The sequence below is a fragment of the Aethalodelphis obliquidens genome, unplaced genomic scaffold (genome assembly GCF_003676395.1).
Source record: "Aethalodelphis obliquidens isolate GAN/ISIS:26980383/991018 unplaced genomic scaffold, ASM367639v1 scaffold40, whole genome shotgun sequence".
In the NCBI taxonomy this organism is placed as follows: domain Eukaryota; kingdom Metazoa; phylum Chordata; class Mammalia; order Artiodactyla; family Delphinidae; genus Aethalodelphis; species Aethalodelphis obliquidens.
This window is the reverse complement of record NW_020837984.1, coordinates 6,490,719-6,507,645: the sequence shown is the minus strand read 5'-3', so window position 1 is coordinate 6,507,645 and position 16,927 is coordinate 6,490,719. Positions and strand designations below refer to the sequence as shown.

The 16,927-nt window shown below is 37.2% G+C and overlaps 1 protein-coding gene across 4 annotated transcripts in view; it reads right to left on the bottom strand.

Moving 5' to 3' along the window:
• Positions 1–16,598, bottom strand: part of PAPOLG (poly(A) polymerase gamma) — a 35,847-nt gene extending 19,249 nt beyond the window's left edge. Inside the window, exons 1-8 of one of the 4 annotated variants that reach the window (XR_003438235.1) lie at positions 16,362–16,597; positions 14,213–14,374; positions 12,652–12,718; positions 7,916–7,997; positions 7,579–7,688; positions 6,320–6,373; positions 4,082–4,193; positions 1,274–1,363 (exon numbers count right to left, since the gene is read on the bottom strand). Coding sequence is in view for 3 of the 4 variants with exons in the window: in XM_027131762.1 (XP_026987563.1) it covers positions 1,274–1,363; positions 4,082–4,193; positions 6,320–6,373; positions 7,579–7,688; positions 7,916–7,997; positions 12,652–12,718; positions 14,213–14,374; positions 16,362–16,378 (694 nt within the window). In the remaining variant the exon portion in view is untranslated. Of the gene's footprint in view, positions 1–1,273; positions 1,364–4,081; positions 4,194–6,319; positions 6,374–7,578; positions 7,689–7,915; positions 7,998–12,651; positions 12,719–14,212; positions 14,375–16,361 lie in introns of all 4 variants that reach the window. The other 3 variants (XM_027131762.1, XM_027131760.1, XM_027131761.1) reach the window with 3 other exon arrangements.
• Positions 16,599–16,927: the final 329 nt, after the last annotated feature.

The window sequence follows — 16,927 nt, the reverse complement described above, 5'->3', positions numbered from 1 at the left end:
TATATGGTAGCCACAAGTTACATGTGCCTATATATAGTATTTTTTTGGTAACTTTATTGAGCTATCATTCACATACCATAAGATTCATCAATTAAGTATAAAATTCAATGGTTTTTATTCTATTCACAGAGTTGTGCAGTCATTACTTTAATCAACTCTGGAACATTTTCATCACCCCAAAAAGAAAACTTTAACAGTCACACACCTCTTATTTCCCCCAAGTCTTCCCAGACCTAGGCAACCACTAAATCCACTTTCTACCTCTATAGATATGCCTACTCTGAACATTTCACATAAATGGAATTATACAATATGCAGACTGGCTTCTTTCACTTAACATAATGGTTTCAATGTTCATCTATGTTGTAACATGTATCAATATTTCACTCCTTTTAACTGCCATATAATATTCCACATTATGAATATACCACATTTTGTGGTCGTCTCCACTTTGACATTATTAATAATGCTATGAACATCTGTGTAAAAGTTTTTGTGAGGACCTATGTTTTCACTTTAGATATTTTTAAATTTTAAATTTAATTAAAATTAAATAAAATTTAAGTTCAGTTCCTCAGGTGCACATTTCAAGTGCTCAACGGCCATATGGTTACTGTATTGGACAGCACAGATATGAAATACTTCCATCATCACAGAAGGTTTGATTGGAAAGCACTGTTTTAGATTGTAAAACCTGGTGCCAGAAGTGCAGCACAGCTTAAATGTAGTTACAAATAATACAAACTGTGCTGTGCCAGCTCAGGGCTGGGTCTTTTATGAACCACATCCTATATATATATAAACTAGTACAGTTCAAGGCTTTATTAGAAGAGTGTTGGAAGGTAAAAACAAAAGGTTAAAACTATCACAGTAGGTTCTTCACTTAATACATTTACTGAACACCTGCTATACACCAGCCTCTCTGCTGTAATGGGGAGACAGAGATGATGAGACGGTCCTGTCCATAGACAGCTCGAACACAAGTAAGGGTTTTACTCTTCAAGTTCTAACTCATTCTGACTCCCTGGCTGCAATCCAAGATGTAAAGTCAGGGGCTTTTAGTTTTCACCCATGGGAGAAGAAGGTAAAGTCACACATCAGAGCACTGGTAAGCATCACACGTGAAAAAGAAATAGCTTCTCCAAAGCTTACTGCACCTCAATCCCCCAAGGTATCAACAGGTTCAGGAATTCCCATATGTGCTTCTACCATGAGCAACTGAAAATTATAATTTTATAATGCAAACGTAAAATAAAAGACTTGGGATACTTACGTTTTGCCCATAGTTTGACTGCTCTTAGGGTGAGTCTGAAAGTTTCTTTATTTGGCACTAAATGCAAAATTTCATCAGTAACTCTACACCCTGAAAAACATAAAGCATTCATTTTTCATTATGCAACAAATTCCAGTTAATTCAAATGTCCTTCTAACTTTGACTCTCAAATGCTAAAAATATCAAAGATACTAAAATATGAGGCTTAATTTCTTTATGTACTTTAAATGTAGCTCTTATATAAGAGAAATCAGTTTGCTTACAAAGAATTAAAAAGCACATGGGTTATACAATCCAATATTAAAATAAGAGATGAGTCTGAATATCTTTTTAGCTTTTTTCCACCTTTGGCTTTACTGTTAATCAAATGCCTCCAACTTATAAAACTGTTATTGCTTTAATGCAAACCTTATCCACAAATACTGTGATTTACTGTTGCACTCTGGAAATACAGCAAAATGCAATGATTAAGTTAAACAAAATATTGGGTTGGCCAAAAAATTCATTTGGGTTTTTCCATAGCAGCTTATGGAAAAACCTGAATGAACTTTTTGGCCAATCCAATATAAACCAGTGGTTCTCAAAGTGTGGTCAGTGGACTGCTGGGAATCTATTAGGTTAAATCTATTTCTATAATATTAATGCTTTCTTTGCCTGTTTCACTGTGTTAACATTTGCACTCACGGTGCCAAACCAGTGGTGGGTAAAACTGCTGGTATCTTAGCAGTGAATCAAAGCCATGGCAACAAACTGAAATAGTAGACAATATTGTCTTCACCACAAATTTGCAGTTAGAAAACAGGAAAGGAACGTGTGTGATGTTTGAACATTTTCAAGGTAAGCTGAACTATCTGTTTTTTTTCAAGGAACACCAGTTTTACTTGAAAGAATGATTGACAAGACAACTACAGTTATTCATACTTGGGTATTTAGCAGACAGTTCCTAAAAAATGAACAAAGTGAGCTCCTCACTTCTAGGAAAACAAATGACAAAATTTGTTACCAATAATAAAACTTGAAGTTTCAAGTAAAAATTAGAATTTTGGACAACTGGTATCTGCTAGTGTGAGCTTGACAGCTTTCCAAGACTTAGACTTTTCTAATGAGATTGGTGGTGACATTAATGAATGTGATTTTTTTTAAAATTATTTTATAATGAAATGTGTGTTAACATTTAGACGATCCAAATAACTTTGTGAGCCAGTATTTTCTAAATGACTAAGGCATGATAGGACAAAATCATGCATGGGTAAAAGATCCATTCAAAGAATAAGACAGACCAACAGATTTTAATGCAACAGAGTACAAAAAGTTAACTGATACAGTTTTAGGTCTGATATTCTAATTAACACTTTAAAAAGATCACTTTTATTCAGCAAAAAAGGGAACAAACTATTGATATATGTTACAAACATGGATAAACCTCACAAACATTATGCTAAGTGAAAGAAGCCAGACACAAAAGACCACATATTACGTGACCCCATTTGTATGAAATGGCAAATCTATAGAGATAGAAAGTAGATTAGTGGTTGCCTGGGATTGGAGGTTAGAAAAAGGAATGATTGCAAATGGGTATGAGGGATCATTTGAGAATGACGAAAATGTTCTAAAATCGGATTGTGGTGCACAACTCTGTGAATATACTAAGACTACTGAATTGTACACCTAAAAAGGATGGATTTTATGGTATGCAATTACTCCTCAATAAAGCTGTTGAAAAGAAAAAGGAAATTGGGCCTCCCTGGTGGTCCAGTGGTTAAGAATCCACCTGCCAACGCAGGGGACATGGGTTTGAGCCCTGGTCCGGGAAGATCCCACATGCCGCAGAGCAACTAAGCCTGTGCGCCACAGCTACTGAGCCTGTGCTCTAGAGCCTGTGAGCCACAACTACTGAACCCGCGTGCCACAACTACTGAAGCCCATGCGCCTAGAGCCCATGCTCTGCAACAAGAGAAGCCACCACAATAAGAAGCCCGTGCACCGCAATGAAGAGTAGCCCCCGCTCGCCGCAACCAGAGAAAAGCCCGCGCGCAGCAATGTAGACCCAATACAGCAAAAAATAAATAAAATTTTAAAAGAAAAATAAATAAATAAATAAAAAGAGGCTTCCACCAGAAAGAAGATAATTTACAAAAAAAAAAAAAGGAAATTGTCATCAGTCAAGTTTTGGTGTAGTATTAAAGAATATCCACAATTATCAGAAAAGGCTATGAAAATACTTCCTTTTCCAATTACATATCTTTAAGAGGCCAGATTTCTTCCTATACTTCAATCAAAACAAAATTTTACAAGAGATTGACTGCAAAAGCAGATATGAGAATCTAGCTGTGTTCTATTAAGTCAAATATTAAACAGTTGCAAAAATGCAAAAAAATAAAAAAGCCATTCTCACACAAAAATATATTTATATTCACTTATAATGGGTTTACTATTGTTATTTTAAAATGAACTAATAATTAAACACCTTAAAAATTTCTCAGTTTTTATTTCTAATATGATAAATTGATAAATATAACTCACATAAACAGAAGATCTTGGGGGGGGTGGTCCTCAAAAAATGTTTAGAGTATAAAAGGGTCCTGAGACCAGTAAGTTTGAGGACCACTGCTATAAACATAAACATTTCAAGTAAATTTGTGTTTTAAGATGCTTAAATGTGATCAGATTACTTGTATAAAGAAAATTACATCATTTTTAACTGAGTTTGTCTAATTCTTAAAACGTCTATTAATAGTTTTGCAAAAAGATCTCTATTCATCTAATTGTTTTCAAGTAGGTATCTGAGATTTCTCTTTAGAAGCTTACCATTTAGGCTGCGAATACACCTTATATCAAGGCTTCTCAGTCGAGAGTCGTCTCTTAGATCTAAATTATCTGATATGGTTTGTATTGACAGTCTTGCAAAGACTAGATCAATCTTTGGAAAGATGGAAAAAAAAAGAGAGAGAGAGAGAGAGAGAGAAATATTACTTTTTCTCCTTTTAGTCCATTCTCCCCCCTTCCCACCTCAAAAATGTAAAAAGTTCTAATTATTAGTTTGGGAAGTTCTACCAAAACTTCCAAAGGCCTATGCAGGTAATATCACATTGGAAAATCACTGCAAAGTTTTGGGAGAATAATTTTCAAATTAAGAGTAAGCATTTTAATTTTGCCAATCATTAAAAAAAATCAAAACCTTGTAAGTGAATTTCTAGATAAGATGACAGATCCAACACATTTACATTCACTCCCTCTTGAAACCCCACTAAAATACCAGCAAAATTTTGTTTTGTTTTTTTGTTTTAGTTTTATTTTGTTTTTAAAGGCATAACCCACTAAGTCAAAGAGAACAGAAGGAGACAACGGTAAAAACCATGAAATCTGGAAAGCAGATGGACAAATGGTAACAGACTCAGCAGATCTAAGGAAGCAGAGATAAAACATATTATATCTGGGAAATAAGGACAGGAGGCTGTAAATAAGTTCTTAAATAAAAAGGAACATTTAGAGAATAAAAAAGTATTCTTAGAAATTAAAAATATGATGGCAGGGCTTCCCTGGTAGCGCAGTGGTTGAGAGTCCACCTGCCGATGCAGGGAACACGGGTTCGTGCCCCGGTCCGGGAAGATCTCACATGCCATGGAGCGGCTGGGCCCGTGAGCCATGGCCACTGAGTCTGCACGTCCGGAGCCTGTGCTCCGCAACGGGAGAGGCCACAACAGTGAGAGGCCCGCGTACCGCAAAGATAAATAAATAAATTTTAAAAAATTAATTAAAAAAAATATGATGGCAGAAATGGAAAACAAGAGAACATTTAGAAGATGAGAAAACCCCCAAAAAGCAGAACAAAAATATGAAGATGTAGTTATAAGTGGGAAGGAAGAAGTAAAAAAAAATTAAAAAACCCCAAAAAAACACGGCCGTCCTGGGGGTCCAACATACAAATGTTAGGAGTTCCAGAAAGAGACAGAAAACAAAGGCGGGCAACACAACTGAATTCAATACAATTTCCAAGAACTGAAGGACAGGTATTTCCAAACTGAAAGAACTACTTGAGTGCCTTAGCACATTTGGTTGAAAAGACACATACCAAAACAAAGTGTATTACCATAAATTTTACAACTATGAAGACCAGGGAAAAAAGAAGAAAAGAAAATCACACAAGTGGCCAAAAAGGCAAAATAGGTCACATAAAAACCATGAGTAACCAAATTGGCCTCACACTCCTCAACAGAGTGTGGAAGCTAGAAGACAATGAAGCAAGGCCTTCAAAATTCTGAGAAACATTATTTCCCACCTAGAAGTCTATGCTTAGCCAAACTATCAATTTGGTGTGAGAACAAAATAAAGATATTTGTAAACATTCAAGATCTCAAAAATATGTGCTCTTTTTCAGGAAGCTGGTGGATGAGTGCCACTAAAATGAAAGTAAGTCAAGAAAGAAGAAAACTCAAGAGAGAAGCAAAAGGAAATCCCAGGATAAGAGAAGAGAGATGTCAGAATGACAGCTGTATTATCAGTCATGGAGAACAATCAGTGTGGATTAGAAGTGAGAAGAATCAGTGAGATATTTTTTCAAGACGATAATGACAGGACACCTGAGAAATCCAAATCTATTTAGCGGAGATTTAGACAACTAGGAGAGACTGAATTTGAATTAGTCAAAGTATAAACATCAAGCAAATAAAACACAAAACATTAACTCCCAAGAAAACAAAAGACACACAGCAAAGAATGGTAACCTAGTACGTTTTGTGCTCAGTTTTGAACATTATTTATAAGACCATAATAATATAAACACTGAATACTGCTCCAACTAAAACTATAATAATATAATTATTTTAGGAGATTATGGGAATGAGAAGGATGTGTATAAACATCTTGGGGGTAGGGATGGAGGCTGGTTCCTTTTCCATGGTGAGGAAGGACTCACCATGACTAGAGTATTTGATTCCTTAAAATTTGTGCCTATATAAGTCTGATTTTTAAACTATAAAACAAACAAACAAACCCATATAGGTTAAATAATTCAATTATAAAGTCAGAAAAATATTTAACACTTACTTCAATTCCATCAAATTCAAATTTTATAACAGGCACAAAGGCATCTTCTACAGCCTACAATAAAAGAAAACAATTATAACAAATAAGGTGTAATCCTTTATCCTTCCCAAATGCCAGTAACATGAATACTTTTTCTCCCAATTTTTATTTTAACTCAGTAGGAAAACTGAAAATTTTCTTAGTTTCTCATTCTACCTAAGCAAGCACTTCTACTTTGTGACTGTGTTGTTTAAGATACGCAAAATGTCCATGACAGTAGTTACCTAACATATTATCCTTCTAAAAATATTCATCAGAAACTGGCAGGCAGAACTGCTATCGTCTGGGTATTTACTATTTGTTGAACTTAGCTGAAAACTGATTATTTACAAAAAGCACTAGTGTTAGATATTAAAATATCAGATCCCATGACTAATCTATCAAAAAAAATCTATATCATTTGGATTTAGTAGAAACGTTTCTCTGAGCCTTCTTTAATCCCCCAACCTAACAATTTTTTTTTCTTTTTTGTAAATTTTTTGGCCCCACTGCCGTGTGTGGATCTTAGTTCTCCGACCAGGGATGAAACCCTCGCCCCCTGCACTGGTAGCTTGGCGTCCTAATCACTGGACCACCAGGGAATTCCCCAACCTAACAAATTCTTAACCTCCTTCTCCATTCCCAGACACCCAAATAACACAAATCCTCTGAGCTTCGCCTTATCCAAGCACTTGAGATTGCATTAAAACTACCTGTTTGCTTAGTACCCCCAGTCCCTCCCTCACATAAACTATCTTGTTCGCTCTTGTATTTGTGGGACTAAGGCCAGTATCTGATGAATCATTGGTGCTGAAATTTTATTTGCTGAATGAATGGCTAGATATACACACATAAAGAGTTACTAGTTGAACCTTATACATAATGAGCCATTTGCTGTGCACCAACCATTTATCAGATATTATAGTAAATGATTTATGTAAATTATCTCATCAATCCTCCAAAAAACTTTATAAGAATGTTATCACTAGATCTTCATTTGATAGCTAAGGAAACTGAGACTCAGAGAGAATAGGTAACTTGACCAAAATCCACAAGCTAATATGTGGTAGATTCTAGATTCAACACAGGTGTGTATAACTAAAAAGCCCATGTTTTTAGTCATTACTGTTATTTTAACAAGATACAGCAACTTCTTAAGAAATACATCAACCATCATAAGCCCTAGCTTTTGCAGTTATCTGTTAACAAATTCAAAATATTAAATACGAGAGGATACTTACTCTTAAGTTTCTAATGCCATCTTGGTGTTTCAATTTTTCAAAAAAAGACTGAAAAAAATCAGATCTCTCCACATGTCTTGGAGCAACACAAAGTGCATCAATGTCAGCTCCTGCAAATCAAAGTATTTATTATCAAGAACAGTATATTGAATATGTATTACATTTTTGTATACACAAACATATGTACAGAAGAAACTACGTAAGATGAGTATAGGAAATAATATAGTACTCTAGTAGTGAGATAATGGGAATTTTTTCCTCTGTATTTTCTGATTATGAACAACAAATAAGTTTGTTATTGTAAGTTCTTACCAGTAAAACATAGAAAAGCAATTACCTTTGGTGTGTACTCCAAGCCTATAGGAGCCAAAGGTGAAAATTTTTCCACCAACAGTAGCCACAACAGAAGGTGGGAGATTCTAAAATAAAATTAAAAAATTTTTAAGGCATTCAATTGTTCAAATTATTTAGCATTAAAATTGTCTAAATGCTCTAATACATGTTGACAAGGATGTGAAGAAAAGGGAACCTTTGTAGACTATTGATGGGAATGTATATTGGTGCAACCACTGTAGAAAACAGTAGTAAGGTTCCTAAAAAAACACTAAAAACAGAACTACCAGGGACTTCCCTGGTGGTGCAGTGGTTAAGACTCCACATTCCCAATGCAGGGGGCCTGGGTTTGATCCCTGGTCGGGGAACTAGATTCCACATGCATGCCGCAACTAAGAGTTTGCATGACGCAACTAAGGAGCCCATGCGTCGCAACTAAGGAGCCAGCAAGCCACAATTAAGGAGCCTTTGAGCCGCAGCTAAGGAGCCCACCTGCCACAACTAAGACCCGGCACAACCAAATAATAAATAATTAAAAAAAAAAAAAGAACTACCACATGATCCAGCAATTACACTCCTGGGTATATATCCAAAGAAAATGAAAACATTAATTTGAAAAGAGATATGCACCCTAATGTTCATAGCAGCATTATTTACAATAGCCAAGACACGGAAGCAAACTAAGTGTCCATCAACAGATGAATGGATAAAGATGCAGTATATATACAGAATGGAATATTAGCCATAAAAAAGAATAAAATTTTGCCGTTTGCAACAACGTGGATGGACTTCGAGGGTATTATGCTTAGTGAAATAAGTCAGACAGAGAAAGACAAACACTGTATGATATCACTGACATGTAGAATCTAAAAAATAAAACAAACTAGTGAATATAACAAAAAAGAAACAGACTCACAAATACAGAGAACTAACTAGTGGTCACTAGTGGGGAGAGGGAAAGGGAGAGGGACATGATAGGGGTAGGGAATTAAGAGGTACAAACTACTATGTATAAAATAAATAAGCTACAAGGATACACTGTATAGCACAGGGAATATAGCCAATATTTTATAATAACTATAAGTGGAGTATATAACCTTTAAAAATTGAGAATCACTATGTTGTACACCTGAAATTTATATAATATTGTAAATAAACTATACCTCAATTTTAAAAAATTGCCTAAATGCTACTGATATGTACTACATTTGTCAAGTTTGGTGACCTGACATTTGTAAAAGTACTTCAGAGCTTTTTTGATTGCAGCTGAAGTAATGAAGGTATTTCCAGAGGAAAGACAAGACAAATTTGTGTCCAGTATACATGCACACATCTCTATCTTAAGAAAAACATTTTTTATCACTTGACCCTAAATTACCTGATTTGGCTCCATCACTTAAATTACCTGATTTGGCTCCATCACTTAAAAGTCACCAAGGAACTTGGAACTACCAAATTAATGCACTTTCAGCTCTCTACAGTTATCATACTCTTGACTAATACTATTTCCCCTTTAGTTTTTGTGACAGATATGCTTAACTTATTGATTCTAGCTCTGTAATATTTCTGCCAGAAAGTGGGGTAATTCTTGACATGATCTCCTTATGAGACCTAATCTAACAACTTTAATTAACATATTTTTGGTTGTACCAGAATTACAATGCTACTTTTCACCTCTCTCTAGAGCCAATTCTAACTGCCCATCAGATATTTTCACTCAGACTTTCTGATCCACTTCAGTATACATGCCTGAAACCTAGCAAAAAATTCTTCCTATGATAAACCAGGTATACCTCCTGATTTCTCTATTTTTGTTCCTTATTTTCCTTACTGCCCATACCTATAAGTCATTATTATTCTTCCTGGCTTACCAATTCTTAGGTTATATCCCTCACATGTCACTTCCTCCCCACCCACTCCCATTCTGTGCTATTTGACAGTATCATAAGTTACCCTCTTGCCATTAGTCTTTATTTCTTACTCCATTTTGTTAAAAATTCACTGGCTGGTGTTCTTAAATTAACTCTATTACATAACTCTTCTGCTCAAAACTTGCCAATGCATTCTTCTACGGATTCTGATCCTTGGATCCCAAGGACATCCACAGTATGCTCTTAAGGATCTTTCTTGCCTTGTCTCCTAATATTCCCTTCTGAAGCTCCAACTGCCAACACGTTACATAACCTAGTCTCCTTTCCATTGCATTTGCCATTTTCCTTCTCTCAAATGCTTGCCATCCTCTCTGGGTATCTCAATACCATCTATTTTTCAAAGATCACTTCAAGTTCCACCTCCCTCATGAAGCTTTCTTTGATTATCCATCTTGTAACAAGCTCCTTTTTCCCCCTGTGCTCCTCTACTGTTATTATCTTTAACCACTTTTATACTACATTTATTGACTTTTTTTATTCTGTGTATGTTAGTTCCATCTCTTCAACTATATTTGAATTCCTTGAAGGTGAGAACTCTGTCTACTACTTCTATTTCCCCAAAATGCCCAGTCCAAGTTCCAGAGAGTAATATCTGCTAATGAACTTGACTAAAAGTATCTGCATAACAGGACATTATGTTTGTTATTTTCTGTTTAACGGACATGTTTCAAGAGTACCACAAATAATAGCTAGAAAGAGTTAATAAAATTATTGATGACTAACATGAATCAAAAGGATAGAGAAGCCCCTTTTAGTTTACCTTCCTACTTTGAAAAGCATGATTTCTTCTTGATTTATGAGAAAGTGATAAACTGAATCACAGAGTAAAGTATTTTCCCCACAAACCACAGTATTTAACTAAAATGATTTGACTTGGAGTTCTGGACTGTTTAAACTTTAAATATTCCAACTGTGTGTAGAATACTAAAATGATCTTTGATCTAACTCAAATCCTTCAGATATTTTTCAAACTAAAATATGCATAAATGAAAGGGAATTATAATGATATAAAAAAGACCAATCACCTTATCTATGCAAATAAAGATGTTAAAACCAATTAAAATTTTTAAAATGATTACATATTTTATTTTCTTTGCTTAAAAAATGCCAAACAGTGGCAAAGCCTCAAATTTTTAACAATGGTTTTATGCCTAGAAATTAAATGGAAACCAGCTACTGGTCTTTGCAGATTAAAGCACTGATGTGAATGAAATGAGGGAAAAAGCAATTTAAATAATTAAAAACAAAAAAACCTTTTGACCTTGGAACAGATTCTACTGGATTTTTCTTTTAGGTGCAAAAAACCACACAGTAAGAAAATTAGTTAGGTGTATCTCTCAATAAAGTAATCTAGCCTCTTTTGTGAATAGTTTAACACTTGACTTCCCTTGATGTATCCTAGAATATGGATGGGAGCAAAGACCTCAGCACAACCACATCAGCTGACATAAAGACCACACAAGAAGTCATAAAGCTTGATACTCTGATTTTAAAAGAATTCTAGCAAGTTGTGTATCTGGTTTGCATACCCATAGCAATTATGGGCTGACATTTATTCAATCCCTGAGCTCTGTCCTGAGGTTGCACAGGTGAATAAGGTTTATTTCTTAAGGAGTTGATCAGCTAGTAGCAGAGAAACAAGCATGATTTTTTTTTTTTTTATTACTCATGACTAGCATTTCACCTGCTCAGAATTCAACCTAACTGAAAACCTCTACTATTGATAACCCTGCTGTGAGCTCAGAAATGAGCCAGATAGTCATTTGGCAGCAAAAGTAAACAGCGTAAAGACCATTTATTTAAACTCAATGATTGTAGATTAGCACAGTCCCTCATAACCTTATTCAGAGCCCATTTTTTAAAAGAACCAATTTTATATATGTATCATAAGTACAGAAGGAAATAATACAAGTTGTAAAAGAAAGAATTCTAACAGGTGTTTATCTAATTTCTAAACTGATGCAGATTAGTGGGCAGAAAGGGATTTGACAGAGAGAGACACTACTGCTGTGAGCCATTAACTTTCAGCTGAATGCTGTTAAGAGATGGGAAAACTGTAAAAAAAAAAAAACAACCCTAAAATTTAAAATACAACAGTTTGAGCCACTTCATGAAGGGGCAAATAGTATTACCCAGTTGAACATGCCCTACACCTCATTTTACTACAGCCAGTAAAATAATATTCATAGTGATGATTCCCTGACAAATGAGAATTCAATTATACTCAAAATACTCTAAGAAAGCAAGAAAAATGTAATCGATTTTAGAAGAAAAATAGTTAAGCTACCAGAGGGGGGAAAAAGTTGTGTAAGTATAAATTAGGGTTTGCAAACTCCTATGTCTCATGGGCCAGGCAGGAATGCAAATGACGAAAGTATACACATAAGAAACACAGAAACTGATAACTGACAGTTGCTGTGTCAGAGAGAGCAGGGAGTGATGGGGACCATGAAGCACTGAAGGGGAGGAGCCCAATTCCACTCAAGCCTCTTCCTGCCTTGCACAAAGGAAGGCCCAGTGCTGCCAGACCTGGTATTTCACAAGAAGTCTGAAATCTGGCTTTTAAAGTAAAATCTCAGTAGTTAAATTTTGATCTACTACATGTGAGTCAAGCAAGACATTTATGTGAACTCCAGTCAGACACTGGCTACCTCTGGGGTAAATCCTCACTTATTTAGGACTCAATATCTACACCAATTCATTTCCAAGTATACTAAAAAGTTTTAATGTATTTCTGATTATTCTCAACTCTGCATCTTACTACCAGGACATAATGAAACTATGAATTCAATTTAGTTTAGAGTCTTACCTTACTCTCACTGACCTCAGAAATCCATTCTTTTACTAAATTGTTCAGTTTACCAAGAACAACCAGCCTATAATAAAAAATAACATGCTTTAGATGAAAACAAACACACACCAAAAACAAACTATTTTAAAAAGTAATTAAACATATAGGCAGTACCTTTGTGTTGGTGCTAGAGTAAAAGCATATTATACACGTGCTAATGCTATCACATCTGTTGACACATGGCACATCTCTTTGGCATTCTTAGGTTCCTAAGAGTTCCAAAGAGACGATAAATGTGATTGATAGTATTTTGGTCTTTGAGCTATTTTCAAAATTCAAAAAGCCTAATAAAAAAATCAAAATTACCTTCAATAAAGCTGCAGAGGCCAAATGAACTGTCAACTTTCTTGGCCTTACTATGGAATAAAATCAATTCAGTGTGGTGATAATAGAGGTTAGCATTCTCTCACTGACAGTTATGAGTTTTTGGATAATAAAAACAGGTAAATAATTTATTGGCTAATTTTTATAAAATTTACTTAATAAAAGCAATTTGATATTAAAACAAACTTGAAACCAATGGCATATCCAAATCCAGATTTAAAAAAAAAAAGAAGAAAGATAGAAGAGTTTAGGCATCTCAAAGATAACACATGAAAAACTGAATTCCTGATCTGTCCGAACCTGCTTCTCCTTCAGCCTTCCCCAGGTAATGGAATCCCATCCTTCGAGATGCTGAGACCAAAAATCTTGGCATCGTCCTTGACCCCTCCCCTCCCACCCCCTCACATTCCACAGTCATTAAACCACCCTACTTTTAAAATACATCCAGAATTCTACTACTTCTTATCACTTCCACTGCCATCCCTAGTTCTGGCCACCATCATGTTTTTCCTTGGGTTATTATAATAGCCTCCTAACTAGTTTCCCTGCTTCTGCCTTTGACCCCCCTTCAGACTATGCTCGGTAAAGCAGCCGGAGTGACTATGTTAAACATGAGTAAATCATGTCAATCTTTTGCTCAAAATCCTAACAGCTTCCCATCTCACTCAGAGTAAAAGCCAAAACCGTTATAAATGGCTTTCAAGGTCCTAAGTGACCTTTCCTTCCAAGCTCCTTCCCACCTCATTTACTTTAAGCCCACATTTCCCTTCTTATTCACTCTGCTTCACATACCTAGGCTACCCTGCTGTCTCTTTCTTAAATATACCAGGTACACTCCCACCTCAAGCCTTCTGCCTAGAATGCTCTTCCCTCATACCCACATAGCTCCTCTCTCACCTTTAAAATTTCCCTCAAATGTCAATGAGGCCTTCCCTGACAACATCCTCTCCCAGCTTCATTCTTCTCAGCAGCACTTGTCAAGTGTAACACTGTATTTATTTTACTTACTTGGCTAATTGTTAGTTTCCTCCTCTAACCTTCAACTAAAATATAAACTCCAGGAGGGCCAAGTTTTCTCTTCATTTTGTCATTTTTATATCCCTAGGCAGGGACATAATTGGTACTTGATATATGTTCACAGAATTAATGATTAAAGAATGTACTATAAAATATTTTGCATTGTTAAGTGACATACCTGTGGTTCAATTCTTCCTCATCTTCAAATACTCCAAATGGTTTCATGGCATCAATTAATTTCTGTGTGTAAATATGATCAATTTCTTTTGGACATGCCAAGCTAATTGGAGAGGTGATTCCATAATGCTTTTGTTGACGCTGGCTGTCCAGCACGGTGTTTCTGTTCAAGAAAAAGGAAACAGCAGAAAAAATTTAAAGTACCATATACTGATACATTAAATCTCTCAATCCACTCATTACTTTAGCTACCTTAAAAGTTTAGTAAGTACTAATGGTTGGAGCCCCGCTTTTTTTTTTAACGAAAAAAGGATATTTTGTGCTTGTGTTGATGAAGGACTATTCATACTGCCTCAAGCTTTCATGGTTAGGATGTCTTTTCAAGCCAAAAGCAGCCTGTGTTGGCATCAGGACAGCTGTACCAACACCACTCAGCTCAAATGCAAAGAGCCTGAATGGGAGCTGGGCCAGGGCCACCTCCACTACACACCCTGCAGACTTAAGTCAAGTACCATCTACAGTCAGTCTTTGAAAAGCAGTCAGCCACTCGAAAGAAAGCTCTAAGTAAAAACAATGCCCCCCCCCCAAGAAACAAAAACATCCCATTAGCAGGTCCTAGTGAAATAGTCTAGCTTTTAAAAAGCAATCACAACTAGATTTGTTCCCAAAACATACATTAACATTCCTTGCTTGCATCAGAGTTTATAGTCCTAACATTCTGTCACTCTAGTTAATTGTTTTCTTCATTGTCTAAGTGAAGTCTATGACACCAGCTACCTTGGGCCCCACTTTCTTATCTATATGCTGAAAAAGTTGACTATCAAGGTCCCTACTAGCACTGAAATTCCAAATCCATTATTCTGAACCTCCCTCATCTAGACAGGAAAACAAGGCAAGCAACAGAATTCCACATTCCCTTCCACTCATCAATTCCACTTATAAGTAAACACCCTTGGAGCAAGTCTAGTACAAGTGTACAAGGAGACATGTACAAAAATGTTCACTGCCACACTGTAACATTAAAAAAAAAAACTTAGAAATGACCTAAAATAATCACTAACAGGAAAAGGACTAAATTAGGGTGTATCCCTACAATGGAATACAATACAGTAGTACTAATTAATTAGAGCTGAAAATACTATCATGGACAAATCTCAAAGATATTATGTTGTACTAAAGAAGTTGTTGAATGACAAGTGTGATACTAGTTATATAAAGCTTAAAAACAAGTAAAACAATGCCGATTATGGACACATACATGTATAGTAATAGCATAAAAAACATGCAGCAATAAGCATCAAATTTGGAACTGTGACAGGGGAACTCTGGAGAGGGAGGTGGATGGACCACTGAAGAAGGTAACAGAATCCTTCAGATGTCTTCGGTATGCTTGTTTTCTTTTAAATAAAGATATGTGTGTACACACACACACACACACACACACACACACACGGAAAGTTATGCTTTGGGAGAGATGGATGGTGGCTACACAAATGATGCTTATGTTATTCTCTGCATTTTTCTTTATGTTTAAATTATTTCCTAATAAACTAAAATGTAAGAAGCTACAACAAAATCTTGCCAAGCACGGACACTGTTTCTGACTTATCAAAGTATGAGCAGGAGGTATAGACCGGCAGATGTACTGTGGATAGGTGGGGAGACCAGGGAGACCATAGTCATTACGAAAGAGAAACCCATGGGCTGGGATAGGTCATTCACTCCAGGAGACGTGGAGACAGCCGGTCAGGAAGGGAGGAGGGGGAGGGAGGGGGATGGTATTTGCGCCAATGCAGACAGGAGCAGAGACCGGCTCAGACAGCGCTGGGGGCAGGAGAGTAACCGACAATTTCTCCCCACGGACACACGCGCCTCTCTTCCGCCGCAACCTTGTCTGGGGGCGTCCTCAGAGGTAGGGCAGCCAGGGACAGATGGGGACTCCTGCAGTCCCCGAGTCTGTGCAGCGGTGGCCAGGTGAGCCGCCGGGTGTAGGGGAGGTGCCCTTGCCAAGCGGCCGGGAGAGGGGAAGGAGACCATTGAGAGAGCTCAGGGCACGGCGCGAGGGGCAGGGAACAGAAACGGGTGCCAGGCCGGCCACCCCAGCCCACCCCGTTATGCCTCGCCCCCAACCGCCGGCCCCCACCACTTACGCAGACATCTCTTTCATCGCTTCCTGCGCCTCCCTCACCGGCGAGTCTTTCGCTCTGGAGTCCTGTTCTTGCTCTTCCCTTCTCCTCCTGTCCACTTTCCTCCGCTCGCTTGTAGCTCGCTTGCTCGCTCACTGTCTCACTTACTACGGCCGAGGCATCCAACCGAGTAGTGAAAACACCAGAAAACCGGCTCTATTTATGACAATACAGCGCGGCCGACGCCAATATGGCGCCTCTTCCCAGCCTGCCCCTCGCCCGCTGAGGACCCGCCCCTGAAGGCCTGGACCCGCCTTGACCCCGCCCCCTCTCCCTTTGGGTCCCTGGAGGCTCCGGGGGCCCCGCCCACAGAGGCGCCGGCTGCGGCCGCCGACACCGGTGCGAAGGAGCGTTTGGTCCCCTCCTTTGTCAGTGGGACTGTCAATCCAGACTAACTGCTTGGAAGGTAATTTGGAACATGTTTTCCTTGTTTCTCTTATTCTCTTATGAAAGCCTATATCATATATTTTTAAAAACTCCACAACCTTGCCTAGCGAATACTATTTTAACTCTTCCATTATACCACACTT